The 20,997-nt window shown below is 43.4% G+C and overlaps 1 protein-coding gene and 1 non-coding gene across 2 annotated transcripts in view; both read right to left on the bottom strand.

The window, feature by feature from the left end:
• Positions 1-4,953: 4,953 nt before the first annotated feature.
• LOC126092169 (aminoacylase-1-like) overlaps positions 4,954-20,997 on the bottom strand; it is a 97,721-nt gene continuing 81,677 nt past the window's right edge. Inside the window, exons 6-8 of the mRNA XM_049907644.1 lie at positions 13,004-13,233; positions 11,749-11,809; positions 4,954-5,186 (exon numbers count right to left, since the gene is read on the bottom strand). Coding sequence (XP_049763601.1) covers positions 5,040-5,186; positions 11,749-11,809; positions 13,004-13,233 — 438 coding nt within the window. The 3' untranslated portion in view covers positions 4,954-5,039. The remainder of the gene's footprint in view (positions 5,187-11,748; positions 11,810-13,003; positions 13,234-20,997) is intronic.
• Trnas-uga (transfer RNA serine (anticodon UGA)) lies at positions 17,730-17,804 on the bottom strand. Its single transcript has one exon. It is a non-coding gene; the product is annotated as a tRNA-Ser (tRNA).

The following is a 20,997-nucleotide window of genomic DNA, read 5'->3' on the forward strand; positions in this document are numbered from 1 at the left end:
AAGAGAAATACCTCATTGATGGCTCACAGTGAAAGATTAGATCCTATACATCAAGATTTGTTTACCAACCCGACAAATTGCTCACCTCTTTCTCTGAAAGGAAGAACAAGCAAGTATTATTTTTATCCACGGTGCATGGTTCAGGAACCATACATTCTGATACAAGAACCCCTTGTTGTTGTTCTGTTCTATAATTTGACGAAAGGAGGTGTTGATTGTACCGACAGAATTTGTCACTTTTGCACGGTAAAGAGGTACTGTTGATGTTGGCCAGAGCCATATGTTTGTGGAATACTCCATATGATAGGAATAAACAGCGGGGTTTTATTCACCTCAGCTGCAGGTAAATCGTCTCGACCGATTCTTTGAAAAAACTTTCAGAGCTTGACTGAACCTCATATGAAGCGAATGCAGACTGAAGTGAAGTTTAGGAGAGCCCTAAGTCTCTAATGAACGGTTCTTGTACCTAAGGAGGACACCAATCGCTCTGTCTCTGGATACGCCACTCCTAAACCAAATGAGATGCAATAGAAAAAAGGATGATAAATCCAACAACAAATGCACCAAATGTAACTTTGCAACTTGCAAGAAACATGAAAAACTAAGTCGACCATGTTTGATGTGTGATCCTGCGGATTCACAAACCGGAGAAGACTGATTCTGGGATGGAGGTTTGCAATATTAGTTTGTTTCTATTTTCACAGTTTATTGACTGCTTAAGTTTAATTACTTTTCTAAGACTGATTTTGGTATTGTCAGCAGTACAAGTTGGTTTTGCTTCATATCTGAAAAGGCAATTTCTAAAAACATGCCCGTTTTATTCAAAGTGTGTTTGAGTTTGTATTTATTTCTGACGTCAATAAAATAATTCGAGGTTATACATTTTCTACATTTTATTTCCGTAGTCAATATAGTTGATTGATTGTAATTCGTTTCTGATGGAGATTTTCTAGAAATTTCCGAAACTGATGCCTCGCGTCTGAATTTGCGATGAAAATATGTGAAGTTCTGTAGGTACCGCTACTTACACGAGAAGTGAGGCTGTTCTCATACTCATTGTTCGCGTAAGTTTATATCTGTCCCTGGTGTCGATAAGATAGTTACCAGTTTCGGTGTTGTAATTCAACAGTGTACCAACTTCCGAACAGTTTCTTACATTATTGGTTTACTGGGATGACTGAATGCTTCTTTCAGTGCTACAACCTACAATTTTTCTTCCTGAGGGTTGAAATTTGAAGGGTATACTCGTAGGCACTGCTGAATTTATTGTATATGTTTGACGTCGGTCCGATGAGATTACGCAACCCCGGAGCCAAAAACTGAGTTGGGTCCGGACAGACCCGGCGTAAGCAACGGTGTTGCACGCTCCCACGTGGACAAAGGCGGGTTAAAAACATTCACACTACATGAATCCATGTATTTGCACTTACTGTACTGGCGCCAACAATGCTGTAGCCGTGATCGCGTCGTGATTGTCAGATTCTTTGCAGACCGTATTTTAATTTCTCGGTCGTGCAACTCATAGGGTGTCCAAGTTTAATGATTTTTCATTTCGTATTATGAGTTAGTGAGACAGTGTGCAAGAATCCCGCAGTTTACGATTTGTTCAGGCCAGAAAATCATGAACGTAGATATCAAGTGTTCCATCTAGAGAAAAACTGGCGTGTAAAAGCAAACGGCACGAAATTGGTGTTTATATGTGCTTGTACTTTTCGCATGTGTTAAGTAGTATTGTTCGAACTTAACATTTCTTCATGTTTAGATGTTTCATTACCAAAAATGAAGCTCAGCATTAGAGTTAACATATTCAACGTATATTTCTCGTGCACAGATAAATCCGTCACTGCGTTCGTTCCTTGAAAACGTAAACTTTGTTGTGTGCCACCTCCTTTCGGACATCTGCTTACTAAGCAACGTAATAGCATAGACTCGTACTTACACTGTATAACTTGTGGAATAAAGTGGCTATGATTATGTAATCTACTTGTCCCAGAAGAGCCTGACGGCATTTACCGTTAAGAATAAATTTTTGAGTCGTAGTACCAAAAAGGAAACGAATATTTTTTGCGAGCTTGCAGTATGCTGCAGGAGAAAAATAGGTTCGTAACTTGTCTGATAATGGAAAGAAATAGTTGTAGTTCCGTCATAAGTTGCATTGAGAAGGATATTTTTTATTTCTTGATAGTGACTAGTTTCCGACGCCTGTGTCCCTTTTCAAACCATTCGTGCTATAAGTGAGACAAATATAGGCGATAGCCCATGTACAGAATCTGCCCCTGCAGTGATCGAAGTGGTATGAGGCCGACTTAACAACAACAAAACGCACCACACATTCGAGAACTCTATGTCTCTAATGACTGTACATGGGCTGCTGCCTGTATTTGTCACACATACAGCAGAATGGTTTGAAAATGGACACAGGTGTACAGGTGTCCCAAATTAGTCACCATCAAGCAATAAAAAATATACATCTCAATGCAACTTATGACGGAGCTAGAACCATTTATTTCGAATACCTTTTGCATGTATTTCAAGGAACAAAGAAGATTATGCACTTACCTAAAACAAATGGCGAAGCGTTGTCTTTGTATGATAGCTTTTCTGCAGCGTGTGTGCCTTTCTTTTCCTGTTTAACTTCCAATTCCGTCAATAGCAAGATGAAACAACTTTCTGACATTCTGTAGTATTTATAAAACTTAGCTCTACCGTCCGCCAGTTCGTTGTACCTCTTTGTTGTTGTTCCTGTTATTGTAGTCTTCAATACGAAGATTGATATGCTGCAGGTATCCATGCTAGTGGTTTCTTTGCAAGACTCTTCTTCATTTCTCCATAGCTGCCGCAATTTGCGATCATTTGAATCTGCTCAGAGCTTTTAAGCGTTGGTCTTCCTCCACAATTTTTACCCACCACACTTTCTTCCATTACCAAACTGACAATCCCTTGATGCCTCATGATGTGTCCTATTAACCGGTCCCTGCTTTCAGTCAAGTTGAGCCATACTTTTTTGCTCAGTTCTATTCAGAAGTTCCTCATTTGTTGTTCAGTCTACATATCTTACAAATCCCTATTTTTGAGTCCATTAAATTTCGGGCATGCAGCCTCGCAAATAAAATTTCTTCCACTGGCATTTCGGCCGCACACCTTATTTTGTTGTCCGCTTTTGCTGTGCCTCATAGGTGAACTTCCGTTATGAATGATTTCGATTTGTTCTTCCTCTACTTTGCCCAGGATCAGAGCAATCACCGAGAGTCCACCAACAGGAAATATCGCTATTTTAAAAACTCGGATGCAATGTCAAGCGACGGAGGTATTAGATCGAGACCTGTTAACTCACTAGCCAATGACGTTACAGCCGTGCCTGAATCGAGCCTAGCAAGTCTTTCTTTTATTTAAGGGGAGGTTTAGTATCTTTTGGTTAAAAAAATCGATTTTAATTGAATTTTTGGATCCATAAAAGTGTTTAGATTGCACCCCTGAAACGGTTTTTCCGAATACAGAACGGAAATGTTTGTTATTCTCGGTTGAACAAAAAAATGTACCGGCCTGAAATCGGCCTTTTTCACGCACCAGTTTTTTTCGGGACTTTCGAGTTTGTAGCCGCGAAAATTTATTCTGTGCGCTTGCCCATGACTAAAACTGATAAAGTGATCAAGAAGCTTACGACGTACTACGGTTTGGAAATCCGACGGCATTCAAATTAGGTGGAACATATGAAGAAGGCAATGTGGGCAACGTATTCCCACAACTGTTCGAAGGATGACCACCCAAAACACCAAAATTGTCCGGTACTGGTGCAAGTGGCGCATTGCAGAGGCTGCCGGACATCTGGACGAATATCAACACGACCAGCCGCTCTCCAAAGAAGTTCAAAAAGTGATTCATCCGATCTACGAGGGCCTTTCGGAGGACAAGTTATTGTACCGGAGCTTGGGAGGAAACACAGGAAATTGAAATTAAAGTTTGAACGCGTGTGTGTGGAAGTTAGACCACAAGCATTTGCATTCTGGTGCGAAGACTCAGGAGATTGTGACTTTCCTGGCACTGAGCAGCTTCAACGAAGGGTATTCAGCAATCCTGAAGACCATGCAAACTAGGGACGTCACCCTGGGACTCTATTCGATGCAGTTCGCCAAGCATTCGGACGATCACCGGATTCAAGCGGCCGAATACCGCTTGTCACCGGCTTTGGAGCAGCGCAGGATGGCCCAGATCAAGCAGAACGCCCTCTTTGAGGAAAAGGAAGGACTAGTTTATGGACCCGGAATAGCATATTGAACGTAAGGTGCATAATATTGCATTTATAGGTAGTCAAAACTTCAAACGCGTTTTTCTCGAAATGACTTTCTTTTATCGCACGGTATGGTAACTTCGAATCTACTGAACCAATTGGCATGATTCTTTGTTTCCGGCGAAGCTAACTAATTTATCTAGGAGTTGTACCATTTTTATTCCGATCCATCAACTATAAATATTTTTACTTCACCGACAAAGTCGAAAAATCGATGAAAAAAACCTATTTTTTTAAATGGCCGCCATTTTGTTTCCTATGGTTCAAATAACTTAAGCGACGTACAACTCCTAAAGAATTATATATACTTCGCTAAAGTCAACTCAATTTTGATTTCAGAGGAGCCGGCTGAGCTGTGACATACCGCGCGTGGAGCTCTACATAGAAATTTTGTTCCGTTCTGACGGCACTTCTGCCTCTGATCTTCGACATTTCCGATCGAAAAAATTAGAATTTGTAGAGGAAATATCAATAAACATTTTGACCAAATTTGACAGTGATATCTATAACACAACCCGAGAAACATGCTTTTTTCGGGTCAAAGGTAGTAAACCTGCTCTTAATGTTCTTTTCCCTTCATCGTATCTCAGCGAGTTTACTGTTTCGCTTATAAATGAAACGCTTAACTAAGAACACATTCCAAGAAACGTGATGAACTCTGCAGTGGAAAGTATATTTAATAGTGAATGAGGTACATTTGTCGCTGCATCTCCCTGCACAGCAGGCGAGCCGTTCGTGCGGAGCGGGAGTGCTACGGGACGTTAGCGAGCTCGAGCAGCAGCTCCTGGAAGATGCGGATGCCCTGCAGGAGGGTGCTCACCCTGATGAACTCGTTGTGCCCGTGCAGCAGCGGCGGCGTCAGGTTGATGGCCGAGAAACCCAGCGCCGGCACGCCCACCTGCAGCACGGAAATGACGAAAACAACGACGGACTCAAGAGTCTCCACCTCGTGTACAAAGATACACTGCCGTTTATCATTGCTGATATTTCACTCAAACATAACGAGACTGACACAAGTTGTGCCTCATTTTAATATTCACAAAACTTAAATTACAAATTAAAAAAATACTCTAAAAAGGGAAAAAAAGAAAAAATGTGCATTGCCTCTTTAAGTTCAACATAAGTAGTTATATTTTGTTCCAAGTATCGTCGCGTCGAGGGACCGCTAAGTGAATAAAGAAATGCGATCTGAAGTTTTTCCGGTGTATTTCCAATTTAAACAGTTCTCGGGTATCCGATCGGGTAGCGTCGTAATTTCTCCACAATATTTCAGCAGACATACACGCTGCCATCGTCAGGTGGTTCCTGACGAATGCTGTACAGTTCCTCTCGCCCTGTATATACTAGCCCTTACCCCCTCCACGGTTCCTCTCCTGGTGTTTTCGGCGCGGCCGGCGCGGCGGCTACTGGAGGTGGTGGGGGAAGCGGCGCCTGGGTCTGAATTGGGGTCTGCAGTCTCCCTGCTGCCGCCGTCGGGGGCGGTCCTCGATCTCTGGGACCGCACCTTTCTCTCCAGGCTGAGCGCAGGGTTCCAAGCCTGACTGAGTTGAAGGCCGCTGTCTTTATTGATTAGATCGTCCTGTAGTCGGATTTCGATGGCCTCTCTAGTAACGGAGTCCCAGAAGTAGGAGGATTGACAGAGTATTTTTGTTTTTTCATAGTCTATAGTATGGCCAGTCTTTAAACAATGGTCAGCCACGGCTGATTTAGGAGCCTGGCATAATTCGGTACGGCGCTTGTGTTCGCGGCACCTCTCTCCTACAGTGCGGACTGTCTCCCCAATGTGTGATTTTCCGCACTGACAGGGAATATGATAAACGCCTGGTTTTCGAAGGCCTACGTCATCTTTCACTGAACCCAGTGGAGTCAAGGTTTTTGCAGGGGGTCGGAATACACATTTCAAATTGTGTTGCCCCAGGATTCTACCGATTTTCCTTGCGGTGTTTCCCACAAACGGAATGCACGCCAATGACTTGTGTTCTTCTGTTTCTTTTTCTTGTTCTCTTGGCGCAGTCTGTCTGAGTCCATGTCTTATTTGTTTCTGGTTGTACCCATTTTTCCGAAATGTTGTCTCGAGGTGCTGCAGTTCTGCTGGAAGGCTCTCCTGATCGCAGATCGATCGTGCCCTGTGAACAAGTGAGCGCAAAACGCCTTCACGCTGGGAGCTGTGGTGGCAACTGAACAAATCGATGTCTGCTAGTAATGAATAAGCTTATACTGAATTCGATCCCGGGTGAAATAAGAGAGTCGACCATCATTCCTCTTAGGAAGACCTACTATAATCATTTCCCATGCGCCCCCTCTCTCTACCTCTCGCCACCGGCTACAAGTTCCTCTCAGCCACACGTGTCGAGGGGATGTTGAATACAAATACACTCTACGACAAAAACGGTACCACGGAGGAATTATCCGATTGGGACGTAAGTCGGTAGATGTGATGTACGATATATTTACAGACAAACAAATGATTATAATTTCAGTAAAACTGGATGATTTATACAGCGGAACCAGCTTCACAAATTGAGCAAGCGAATAACGCATTTGTTCGCTTCTGGCCCGTATGCAAGTTGTTATTCGGTTTGGCATTGATTGTTAGAATTGTTGGATGTGTCCTATGAAATATGGTGTCAGATTACGTCCATTGGTGCATTACATAGTTAAAATCACCACCTGTTTGAAGGGTCCTGACCATAACGCACCGAAACTTCCTCCATTGGGGAGAGATCTGGCTACCCTGCTGGCTAAGGTAGCAGCACGAAGACAAACAGTAAAAATCCTCCCCGTTGGTGGGCGAGCATTATCTAACTGAAATGTAAGCACAGGTGGTTTGCCACGAACGGCAACGTAATGGGACATTGAATACGTCGATGTACTGCTATGCGGCAAGAGTGCCTCGGACGACAACCGAGGAGGTCTTGCTGCAAAATGAAATGCCACCCCAGACCATCACTCTCGGACGTCGCAACGTATGGGGAACGACAGTCATGTTGGCATCCCACTACTGTCCGGGGCGTCAACAGATACGTCGTCGGCCTGGAATGTTATTGACTGGCATATAGTTGTTTTCGTTGATGAGTCGTGCTTCGAACTCAGCTCCGATTACCGGTCAGGACGTCTGGAGGTGTCCCAAACAGCGCTGCGATACTAACCTGAATGCCGCTCGCCATAAGACTCGTCATTCAGGAGTGATGATCTGGGTTGCCACTTCCTTTCGTAGAAGCACACCTTTGGTTGTCGCCCCGCGGTCTGGGCGCCTTTCCACGGTTCGAGCGGTTCCCCCCGTCGGTGGTTCGAGCCCTCCCTCGGGCATGGTTGTGTTTGTTGTTCTTAGCATAAGTTAGTTTAAGTTAGATTAAGTAGTGTGTAAGCCTAGGGACAGATGACCTCAGCAGTTTGGTCTCACAGGAAATCTCATGTTTCCTTTGGTTGTAATGCACGGCACTCTTGCAGCACAGTCGACGATAATCTACGCCCCGTTTTGTTGCCCTTCGTGGAAAGCAATCCTGGGCTTACATTTCAACAAAATAATGGCCGCCCACACGCGGCGAGAGATTCTACTACATATCTTCGTGATTGCCAAACCCTGTCTCGGACAGCAAGGTCTCAAATTAAGAATGTCTGGAGCATTATGGGCAGGGATCTCCAACCAGTTCGGAATTGTTATGGTCTAACGCGCCAATTGAACAGAATTTGGCACGATATCCCTAATTGTATCAGTCAGTGCCAAGCCAAATAACTGCTTGCACACTGGCCAGCATTGGCACCCGTGATGTAGAAGTAACGTATTTAATGAGTAATAAAAACGTCCTCGGTTCCGGGATCGAATCCCACCACAGCATAAATTCTGAATACAAATCATCAAGATTGGAGGCCGAAGAAGCCGGCATAGGAAGTCACCCTCGTTCATCTAATGGCCTTGCCAAGAGGGCGGAGTAGCGTACAGAGGTTCAGAGCATTCTCTTGTTCTTGCGGTGGGAAAACGTCCCTAAAGACGGAAGAATCAGCAACGAACAGCGGCATGACTGTGTAGAAAACGATGGAAACCAGTGCATTAAAGATACTTAATGTGTATCTAGAGGACTTGTAGCCCGTAATTGAAAAAGTGTTATGATGATCTCTCCATTGTCAAAAGATTCCGGATTAGTCCCCCCATTAGGATCTACGGGAGGGGACAGGGAATGGGGAGGTAACCATGAGGAAAAGACTGAATAACCAACGAAGGAATAACTCTCTAAGAGTCCGGGCTTGGAATGTCAAGAGCTTGAACAAGGTAGGGAAGCTAGTGAAGTGAAATGGGAACAAGATAAATATTTATGGTGAGAAGAGTATGGGGTAATATCAACAGCAGCAGAAAATGGTGCAACGGGAATAGATTTCGTTATGAAGATAGGGCAGAGAGTGATTTCCTGTGGACAGTTCAGTGACAGGATTGTTCTCAACAGAATCGATAGAAAAACATCGTCGATAACAATAGTTCAGGTATACATGCCAACGTCGCAAGCTGGAGATAAAGAGATACATAACGTATATCAGGACATTGAACGGGTAATTCAGTACGTAAATGGAGATGCAAATGACCGGATTGCAGTAAGCAGTAGAAGAAAGGGTCACGGGATAATGTGGGTCTGGTACTGTGAATGAGAAAGGTAAAACACTAATTGAGTTCTGTGATAGATATCAGTAGAAATAGCGAATATTCTGTTCAAGAAACACAAGAGGAGGAAATGAAATTTGAAAAGCCCGGGACACACGGGAAGGTTTCAGCTGAATTACATCTTGGTCAGGCAGAGATTCTGAAATCAGATACTGGATTGTAAGGCGCACCAAAGAGTAAATAGACTCAGCTCTCAATTTAGTAGTGATTAAAAGCAGAGTGAAGTTCAAGAAACTAGTCAGGAAGAATCAGGACGCACAGGACTGAGGTACCGAAATACTAAGGGATGAATTAAAAGCAAGGGTGGAAACGTTAACAGTGCAGTCGGAATTCCACTGTTCAATGCAGAGGAGAGAGCACGTAGGTAGGAAGAGTACACTGAATGCCTCTATGAGGAATAAAACTTGTCTGATGACATGGTATAAGAAGAAACAGAAGTTATTATAGATGAAACAGGGGATCCAGTATCAGAATCAAAATTTAAAAGAACTTTGAAAGTCTTAAGGTCGAATGAGGCAGAAGGGATAGAGAACATACCACAGAATTTCTAAATTCGTTGTGGGAAGTGGAAACAAAGAGACTATTCACGTTTGTGTGCAGAATGTGTCAGGCGACGTACCATCAGATTTTCGGAAAAACATCATCCACACAATTCCGAAGATCTCAAGAGCCGACAAGTGGAAGAATTATCACATCATCAGCTTAACAGCTCTTGCATCCAAGCTGCTGACAATTACAATATACAGACGAATGGAAAAGAAAATTGAGGATATATTAGATGACGATCAGTTTCTCTTTAGGAAAGGTAAAGGCGCCAGAGAGGCAATTCTCACGTTGCGGCTAAACAAAAATCTAACACGTTTATAGGATTTGTCGACTTGGAAAAAGCGTTCGACAGCGTTAAAGGATGCAAGATATTCGAAATTCTGAGAGAATGGGGCTAAGCTACAGGGAAGTACAGGTGATATACAATCTGTAGAAGAACTAAGTGGGAGCAATAAGAGTGGAAGACCAAGAACGAAGTTCTCGAATTGAAAAGGGTGTAAGAGAGGGATGTAGTATTTCGCCCTTACTGTTCAATCTATACATCGTAGAAGTAGTAAATGAAATAAAAGAAAAATTCAAGATTGGAATTAAAATCCCGGGTGAAAAGATGTCAATGATAATATTCGCACTTGTTATCCTCCGTGAAAGTGAAGAATAGTTGCAGGATCAGCTGAACGAAATGAACTGTGTAATAAATACAGAATACTGATTGAGAGTAACTCGAAGAAAGACGAAAGTACTGAGAAGTGACAGAAATGAGAACAGCGGGAAACTTAGCGTCATAACTGGTGATCACGACGTAGATGGAGTTACGGAAACTGCTACGTAGGCAAAAAATACCCCATGACGGACGAAGCATAGAAGTCATAAAAAGCAGACTAGCATTGACAAAAAAGGCATTCCTGGGCAAGGGAAGCCCACATAGGTCTTTATTTGAGAAAGAGACTTCTGACATGGTTCTTTTAGAGCACTTAATTGTACGGCAGGGAGACATGATGGACTCTTGGAAAACCGAAACATAAGAGAATAGAAGCATCTGAGATATGGTGTTACAGAAGAACGTTGAAAATTAGATGGACTGTTAAGGTAACGATTGAGACGATCACACTGAAAGTGAGAAGGGACAGGATGATGGAGCATGTTGAGACAACAGGAAATAACTTACATGGTAGTAGAGTGAGCTGTGGAGGAAAAAACTGTAGAGGAAGACACAGTCTGGGATATATATAGCAAATTGGGCTGCAAGTGCTACTCTGAGACGAAGAGGTTGGCACAGAATAGGAATTCGAGGGAGCAACTGTTACTGACTTTCTCAGGTTGCGAAGTTCGTTGTCTTCAATAAATCATCCAATTTTTCTGAAAATATAGTCTTTTGTTTGAATGTAGAGGTACATGATAACTACTAATATACGTCCCATTCGGAAAATTCTTTCTTGATTTTATTTTTCTTCTTTTTATCTGTTTTTCTTAGATTTTGTTTACCTAGTGAAAATCAGTATTCTAAGTGCCGGGACTTGGAGAAATCTGGAGGAACGAAGTAGATGCTGTAACAGTCAAGGGTGACCACGAAGACAATGCTGCGCTATGAAGCATCATTTCGTTGCAAGATATTTCTTAGATGTTGTGTGAGGAAGCAACGAATGAGTGCAAAATTGAACCTCGAAGTCCGAACTAGCGTTACAACATTTAAAGGTGCGTTTCGGCACGTCACGCCGAAGTGCATTCTGATCAGGTTGTCGGTAGGACGCTACTTTATCGGCGTACTGTAAAAGACAATACAGGACCTTGTAGGGCTCGTTTTCGTAATAACTCATTACAAAGTTTAAATTGACCTTAGTTGCCGATAAAAGGATGGATTTAAGCTAACTAGTAGACTCTACTTGTGTTTCGAAACAAACGTTTCGTATTTTTATGTGTTTGAACACCCACATAGATTAGACAGTTGTCTCTTTTACATTAAAGTGACTTTTAATGGATAGTAACATCTAATATTTTACCGCTTAAGACAGCGAGGCGGGTGAGGTTCTAAATTCGCATCGGGATGGAGACAAGTTCAGATACCCGTCAAATCGACCAGATATTGGTTTCCTGTTGCTTCCTTACATCGAAAGACACAAATGCCGGGTTGGTTCCTTTAAAATGGAGACGCTGGTTTCCTTACCCATCCGTACCATCTATATATCTCATCGTCGACAGGACGTCAAAACCTAATGCCCTTTCCTTTCACATCATAATAGACTTAAGTCTTTGCACAACTTACATTTCGCAGGAAACGCGCGTCAGTTGTTCCAGGACAGGATACAGCTCGTATCTTCAGTTCCCTGCAAAAGCAGAACATAACGAGTTCACCAGAGAGATGTCTATGTTTCATAATAAGTAGATAGGATTTCAACGTAAGAAAGTATTTGTATTACGTATAAGCTGTGCAAAAAATAACCTTATGAGACTGACTGAGCAAGTTGTTGAAGTGACCTCCATTATGAGATGCTGCATGTTTTAATATTTTTTGTGGGATCAAAAATTTAAAACCTCTCTCACATCGGCCTGATTTAGCTTCGCTGATCAGGATAGTAAAAAACATGCTTATAAAAGGGAATTTTCATTCACAAAGCAGGCTTATCACATTCACACAGTTCAATACTGTTCTATCCTGATTAAATTGAGCTTAACTTAAATTCCATAAGGCAATGAAGCAATTTCGAAGTCTCGGTGCGACGAAAATTGTCAGTCGGTCTCCTGAAAACATTTGTAATAATTATTAACTTTCGGTGATCACATGGGGAAGATCTGCTGGTATTTATTGGAAGTAATAAACTGGTTATCTTGAGCATACAAAACGGCAGGTTCGTCCAGTGTAAATCAGACGTTCCCCACTGATCCCGTGCAACACAGCGTAGTAAGCAGGCACTGTCAATAATAATCGGTTAAATAATACGCGAACACACTTACTTTAGTTTAGTTCATATATTACTTCTCATACAGAATCACATCAAGATGGCGACTAGCTCAACAATAGATACATATACATCTTCGTTCTTTCCTGGCTAATCGGCAAGATCCGAATCCTTCTTTTCATAAGAGAAAAAAATAGATAGCAGAGAAGCTATTCCATGGAGTAAATGCACGCTCCAAGGAATAATAGGGCTTGAAACTACTTTCCATTGATAATCGTCGTATATTAAAGTTTAGGGATCGGTAAGATAAGAAGAGATATTTCGAGATATGTACTGAGCTATATAATTTACAAAATTTCTGAAAATATCGCGGGGAGACCGCTGCAAGAGACATTACAATGTTGCATGTCAAAACTACGTAATATTTGTCGAGAAACAGCGGTAACGCATCATGGCGAGCTTACCAGCAGCAGCAAATAAACACCTGTCATAAGGATACACTAGTTTTAAACACCTTGAATTACTGTCTTGAAGTATTAAGACTAATGTAGGGAGTACAGCACCTTTGTCGTTTCATCAGGTCTGAGACATAACGTGTACGCGCCAGCAGCTGTTGCTTACAGCTTGTCGGCTGCCCTCTGGAAAGCTGCCCACCACGCGTTGTCTGGCCCCAGGTCAGTGACCTGCTGCCGTGCCTCCTTCTGGAGGAAATCCAGCTCCACCTGGTCTCCAGCCTCGGAACACCACTGCCGCATCCTGCGCTCCAGCTCGTCGAAGTCGATGCGCGGGTTGAGCCTCATGTCGAAGACTGCACTCATCTCGGGAGGTACCACGTTCGCCTGCATGCCTCCCTAGACAATACATGCTCATTAGCAAAGGTCTTATGAAGACGATACCAGTAAGGATAATTAAATTTTCTTAACTACGGATGTATCGAATTTTTGGTAAACGTCTGACTGATATCGATGCTAAAGATTTATTGAAAGCTGCCTCTTTATTCGGCACTTTAATTTCTACCCAGTATATTTTTTTCGTAGACCACGGTATTCACTGTTGTAACTGCGCCCGGAACGGTCGCGGCTTGGACGTGACGGAAAGCGCGGCGGGACCCATGGAGCGGCCCGCGAACAACCACACAAACGGGAGAGGACGGACACGACCAACGAAGGACCTTACGAACAACGAGAAGATCGAAACAAAAGGGTCACTAGAAAACCTAACTAGACAACCATGTCCCTTCGTAGACAGAACAAGAAAGTAAATACGCTATCTAAGGCGAGGCGAGAGATGTACGCAAGATTTGACTGACTGGCTGAGTTTTTTTTTTTCCTTTATTGAATTTCGATTCCCCCAGAAGGGGGCGGGCTGGCAGCAGCTTATTACGCTGCTCTGCAGCCTACAGATTTTTTAAAACGTAAGAAGAAGACAGGAAACAATATAAGCAGGCGATAAAACGGTGACTTAAATTGTAAAACGGCGAAAAATTGTGGAAAGTTAAAACATAAAGCAAAGGGTTGGCAAAGCTAATAAAATACACAGGAAGCAGACAGGTAACACAGTAGACAGACAATTAAAAAACATGGCGACAGTCTGGTTTCTGTTCGCAAGAGATATAAAAATCACACCCAGCGACAGTATGATGTCCGTTCGCAACACTTCGGAAAAGATACGCAACACTGAACACTCACTGTAAACACTGCGCTAAAATGTCGGCACAAAGATGACACACCATAGCCAAGGGAGGATGAAAGGGGGGGAGGGACGAGGAGGGAGGAGAGGAAAAACGAAAGGGGGGAGGAACAAAAGGAGGGGGAGGACTCATAAGGGGGGGAGGGGGGCTGACTGAGAGAGAGGCAGGCGCTTAAATACATGATCAGGGGCAATGCTAATGGCCGCTGCTGGGACCACCTGTTCCGCTGTGGCGCCCTCACACTAAATGTGGGCCAGGAGGCTCGCACCGCCACGGCTTACGGCGCGATGGTGCAGAGACCTCTAGGGGTCTTCGTCGTCCATGCCGTCTGGCGCGGATTCAAATTCCGCAGCGCGCGGTACCAGATCGCTAAACCACTTATAAGTCTTTGGGGAGCCAGCTTTCTTCAACCAGTGGATATTATTTGCGGGTTGCAAACCATGAGGTCCTTTTTATTTGAGAATTCGCCAATATACTGGAGTCTGTGTTCTGTTCTGAGTAGTAATAGAGGTTATCCTAATGAAAACACATTTCATAAAAGATAAAAATCAAAACATGCTAACACAGCTGGAAGATATTCTAGCAAGATGGAAAGACTATTTCTCCGAAATTTTATATTGCACTGGCCCTCACATAATTTTAAACTACGTAATAATCGAGAGTAACAGCAGTAATACTGGCGAATACAGCTTTACAGAACAGGAAGTGGTGCACGCCATTCATAAACTGGAAAACAACAAGGCTGCATACAAGGACCAGTTGTCAGCAGAGATGTTAAAATAAGGTGGAAAGAAACTACGTGAAATAGGTAACCTTATTACAACGATCTGGAAAATTGAAACACTATCTGAAGAGTGGAAAACTGCACTAACTTGCTCCATACACAAGAAAGGAAATAAAATGGAATGGGGAATTACAGAGTAATCAGCCTGCTAAACATAACATACAAAGTTCTGTAAGTGACCATTCTCGAAAAAATTAAGTCTTACACAGAAAACATTATCCAAGAATACCGGGGTGGATTTCGACCAAACAGTTCCACAAATGACAATCTATTTGCTCTACGGTAGATCTTTGAGGAATATTGGGTATATGACAGAAATATTCACTCTCTGTTCAATGATTTTCAGCGAGTCTATGACAGTATCCACAGAATTGCAGAAGTAGCCACTACAACACACTAAAAGAATTTAGGATTCCCAGCAAAATGATTAGGATGATACAACTGTGCATTGATGGCTCACAGGCAGTAGTGGAGTTCAGAGGATCCATATCCTCCAACTTTTCAATCAAAACGGGCATACGACAAGGAGATGCTCTTTCATGTGTTGTCTTCGAGCTTGCATTGGATAAAGTTGTCCGATTAGAGCACAGTGAAGTAAAACTCCTGCCATACACAGATGATGTAGCCTTGCTCAGTGAAACAGGAGAAGAGCTGAAGGCACAGTGCCAGTAAAATGGGACTTTTGATAAACTATCTCCCGAGTAGTACTGTACGGTCCGGAAAGGTGGACGCATAACAAGAAAGAAAGAGAAAAGTAGAATGCTTTAGAAAGAAAAGTGATAAGAAAAGTCTCGGGACCTGTGTTGAGAATGACATCTGGAGAGTTCGAAAGAACACTGAAATTTATCACTAAATGAAGCAACCCATTGTCGTCCAGACGTTAAAAAGTAGAAAACTGCAAATGGGCTGGGCATGTGGTTAGAATGGAAAGCAATATAGTTCATAAGGGGTTCGAGGACACTCTCTAAGCAACACAACCATTGGACAGACCTCACACATTGTGGAAAGATGACATCGAGAAGGACGTGGAAGCTTTAGGAAACCATACAGGTTGGAGAGAGGCAGCGAGAGATAGAAGCAGATCTTTGATGCAGCGCTTCGTGTACAGGGCCTCGATTGCGATTGCTTCGGTTAATTGCTAGTTGCTAGAGACGTGTTTTTAGGGGAGATTGCCTTTTTCTAGAGGTGGTCAATGCTGTTGTGGAGATTCTACAATGATTAAAGATATGGGTGAAATAATTTCAATTTACTAGCATTGATCAGGTTTAATTATAGTGGCGACTTTATATTGGTACTATGTGGTTGGAGTAAGAATTCGGCCGCGTGTTTCCGAGCAGTTAAGATGGAAGCTCATAGGTTGCTCATTTTCAGGACAGTGGAAGGTGATTACAGAGTCGTATATAAACTTTTCACTTCGTCTTGTTGTAAATTCTAAAATCTTACCCTTTCCGAAGAATAAAGTAGTTTCTGAGCTTAAAAAAAAAAGTTATGAGGTGTCCCGAATGATAACCGTCAATCTGAATTCTTTATTTGCAGGCTTGAGTACCTTTGTGGGCTTATAGAATCATTTTGTGCTGACGTACGCCTTCGGAAACACACAGGTCGGCACTTGGAAACATTGTATAGGAGGCGCTGAACTAGGTGCGTCTGTGACGAGAGAATACCAAGACACGCCCCCGGCTACGCCCCGACAACGCCCTCTGGGCAGCGTTCATATAGGCCGCCGACGACGACCAAGCTGTCTCAGTCTCTCAATCCCAGTACCTCAGCAAGTAGCATTGGGACTCAGTTCGCATTGCACCTCAATACGTCACACTGCTCCATAGTCTCCCACAGTGATAGTTGTCGCCTCGCATCTTAACTTTGAGGGAACACTAGTCATTGTGTATAGTTGTGAGATGGACGTGGACAAGATTCAAGAATTAGTACATGTTATTTGATTGCTGTTAACCATAGAACTTCAGACTGCACATTATTGAACTAAAGTATTCAGTAGGTTCCTGCAATAAAGTGTAATTCAACCAAATGCACATTACGTGTTGTAGTGAGAGGAAACGTACGTGACCAACGTACCTATCATACCACCCTCTCCTAATCGAGCCAGGGATCACAAAACATTTCAAGAAGGCACACCCACGACAATTGGCGGCGAGTTTGATCAAGTTTTGTTTGCTTTTCATGTGTTCTAGGTTGCTGCATGGGAACTGTCGTTACAGTGATTATATTTGCTAATTTATTATTATTGTTATTGTTGGATGTATTACAGGAGGGTAGCTGCAGATATAATATATTTCTCTTTTCGCAGGCTTTGCACATTGCTCTTCTATTTGCCCTGTGCATCAGCCGCAGACTGCTCCTGCGCTGAAACTAAATCAGATTTCAGTTTCAGAACCAGCAAATTGCCACACTGACTGTACAGCAACTACTTACCGCACAAGCTGCGTCGGCTGCCCAACCGGCCAACCAACCGATCCAACAAGTGCCACGAAACAGGAAAAAGAAGTGCAAATGAGTGCATGGCATCGCTGATCGGGAGGCCCCATTCGGGGATGTTCGGCCGCGAAGTCTTAATTCATTCGATACCACACTGGGCGACTTGCGCGCTGGTGATGAGAATGAAATGATGAGGACAACACAACACCCAGTCCCCGAGCGGCGAAAATCTCCGAGCCGGCCGGGAATCGAACCCGGGCCCGCTTGCATGGGAGGCAAGCACGTTAGCACCCAGCTAAGCAAGCGGACTACCAAACAGGAAAAAGAACAGGAACGGCTGGAATATCTCACCCAGTTCCCGGCCTACAGTCAAGTCCATCGAATTCAAAGTACTGTGAAATCTCATTATTTCCTGAAACTTCTTGGCAGATTAAAACTGTGTGCCGGACCGAGACTCGAACTCGGGACCTTTGCCTTTCACGGGCAAGTGCTCTACCAACTGAGCTACCCAAGCACGACTCACGCCCCATCCTCACTGCTTCACTTCTGCCAGTAGCTTGTCTCCTACTTTCCAAACTTTACAGAAGCTCTCCTGCGAACCTAGCAGAACTAGGACTCTTGAAAGAAAGTTTTAATCTGCCTGGAAGTTTCATCTCAGCGCACACTCCACTGCAGAGTGAAAATTTCATTCTGGAAACATCCCCGAGGCTGTGGCTAAGCCATGTCTCAGCAATATCCTTTCTTTCAGGAGTGCTAGTTCTGGTAGGTTCGCAGGAGAGCTTCTGTAAAGTTTGGAAGGTAGGAGACGAGGTACTAGCAGAAGTAAAGCTGTGAGAACGGGGCGTGAGTCGAGCTTGGGTAGCTCAGTTGGTAGAGCACTTTCCCGCGAAAGGCAAAGGTCCGGAGTTCGAGTCTCGGTCCGGCACACAGTTTTAATCTGCCTGGAAGTTTCATATCAGTGCACACTCCTCTACAGAGTGAAAATCTCATTCTGGAATCATTATTTTCTGCTCGTCGTGGGACCCTCAGTTTCATTTAATTCAAACACTCTTTCCTACGTCTCCTCCCGATGCACTCTCCTAAGATGAAGCAGTAGGTGCATTATTTCAGCATTATAAACAGCGGCAGCCAGATTTCAGTTCATTCGCCTTAAGAAAAAAATCGAACACACCCACCGTCATTGGTATACTGACTTACAGGCTCTTACTAATTCAAGTGTCGTTGTAGCTACTTTCTTAATGACATGATGATGATCCGTGATGCGATCACATGCAGTGTCCCTGATAGCAGAGTTAGAGAACAGATTCTCAAGTACTCAGATCCTCTGCTCCATCAAGTGTTGCAGATATTGGAAGAATTTGATTTTGCCGCCTTAGCCGCCGATAAATTTGATCAGTTCCCGATTTGTCGGGTCGAGTCGTCTATTGCCTCAGCCGCCACAACGATCGCGCACACACACGCACAGACAGACTGGTAAACAAGTAGCCAGGCCTGTAAATCTAGTGAATTCTTGCCCTCGCTATTTTGCTCGCCATTAGCGGCAAGATTGCCCTCTACGCAACGCGAAATGTTACACATGTGGAAAGAAAGGCTATGTCCATGCAGTTTGTTTGCAACGGCAAAAGAACCCCAATTCTGGACGCTCTGGCAGCAACAGGTCTCATGCACGTTCAGTGAATGCGGTGTTTTCAAAACCGACTACCGGTTATAGCAGTAATTCAGGTAAGGTCGCGCCCTCATTTCACCCCCGTACAGCGCGACACCAGCCCAAAAAACTATTTGTAACACTACAAATTGCTAACCATCGTGTTGACTTTCAACTGGGCACAGGTGCTTCTGTAACTTTACTTAATCGTTCCACGCCTGTCAATATCTAGTACGCCGTTCACTGCTTACAACGGATAGGAAATCTCAGTAATCGGACAGTGTAGTTTGCTTGCCACTTACAAATCTCACACTATGACAGTGAAATTTACTGTGTTACGATCAAGAGAGAGTGAAAATATTTTTGGCTTATATTTGTTTGACTTGTTTGGCCTTAGCATCCAAGACAATGTACTTTCAGTGACTGCTTTTAGTACGAAAGACAGTGAAGTTAGTTTTCTTAAGGTATTTCCGGAACTCTTTTCTGATGGATTTGGAAAAGCTATAAATTTTGTAGTGCACATTACTCTGCAAGACGATGCACTGCCTAAGTTTTTCCGGGCTCGGCTCGTTCCCATTGCTTTGCGAGACAATGTAGCCAGTGAATTAAAAGAATTGCAAGACAGTGGTGTAATTGCTTCCATAAAAACTAGTCAGTGGGCAGGTCTATTGGTTTTGATGCCCAAGCCTTCTGGTGACATTCATATTTGTGTTGACTACAAAACTACAGTCAATCCACACAAAGTAATTGACACTTATCCATTGCCTCGCCCTGAGGAACTTATGGACACACTTGGCGCTGACCGTTACTTTTCTAAGATAGATTTGCCCGATGCTTGTTTGCAAATACCACTAGAGGAAGAATCACAGAAATTGTTCGTTGTTAATACACACTTAGTCCTGTTCAAGTATTTGCGTTTTCCCTTCGTCGGTACCTCCGTACCCGCAATTTTTCAATGTTGCTTGAACCACCTGACTGCTCAAGTGCCGTTCTGTTCGGACAACCTGGACGTTATTGTCGTCTCAGGTCGTTCGCCAGAGGAACACATTAGCAATTTTCGTACTCTTTTTCGAATGTTGTCAGATACAAGACTCAAGAGTCGTCTCGAAAGGTGTGACTTTCTTCAGTCAGAACGACAGTACTTAGATCATGTGATAAACAGTCAGGGTGTGCACCACCTCCAATCTCACTTGCTTGCAATCCGTGACCTGCCTGTTTCTCGCAGTGTAGCTGAACTGCGGTCACTGCTAGGAAAGTTGACATACTACATTAAATTCATTCCGAAAGCTTCACAGATCATGGCCCCACTGCATCGCCTGCTTCGGAAAAATGTGGCTTTCGTGTGGCTCGAAGAATGTCGCGACGCATTTCAGTAACACAAAAATGCTCTCTTCAGTGACAGATGTTTAGTACATTTTGATCGTGCCACACCAGTGATTTTGCAAGGAGACGCTTCCTCTTACGCAATAGGCGCTGTGCTTTCCCAAGGAATTGGTGCACAAAACATACCCATTGCTTTTGCCCCATAGTCTTTAACTCAAACTGAGTGCAATTATTCACAAAGTGGAAAAGAAACTGTCGCTATTGTGTATGGTGTGACATAATTCCATCACTATATGTTTGGTTGCAAGTTCTATTTACTGACAGATCATAAGCCTTTGCAGTCCTTGTTTCATCCATCAAAGACGGTTGCTACACGTACTGGTAAAAAATTGCAACGATGGGCTTTGCTTCTACACCAGTATCAGTACGAAATTGTGTACAGACCTACGGCAAAGCATGGCAATGCTGACGCCGTTTCTCGGCTTCCTATCGGCCTGAACCTGATTTTGATTCCTCTGATGCGTCTTCTTTGCCAGAGCGATGTGCAGACTCTGAATTGCTGCAACTTTTCCAATGAATTACAGAAAAATTGCGCAGGCCACGGAAGCGGATCCTGATCTGAAGATTTTGTAGCATTACATTCGCAGCTCTTAGCTTCGCTGATTGAACAGTGTTCAGAACTCAGTAGTACGCCGATACTTTGTTTGTCGGCATAAACTTTCAGTACAACAAGGTCTGAT

The sequence above is a fragment of the Schistocerca cancellata genome, chromosome 7 (assembly GCF_023864275.1).
Source record: "Schistocerca cancellata isolate TAMUIC-IGC-003103 chromosome 7, iqSchCanc2.1, whole genome shotgun sequence".
NCBI lineage: Eukaryota > Metazoa > Arthropoda > Insecta > Orthoptera > Acrididae > Schistocerca > Schistocerca cancellata.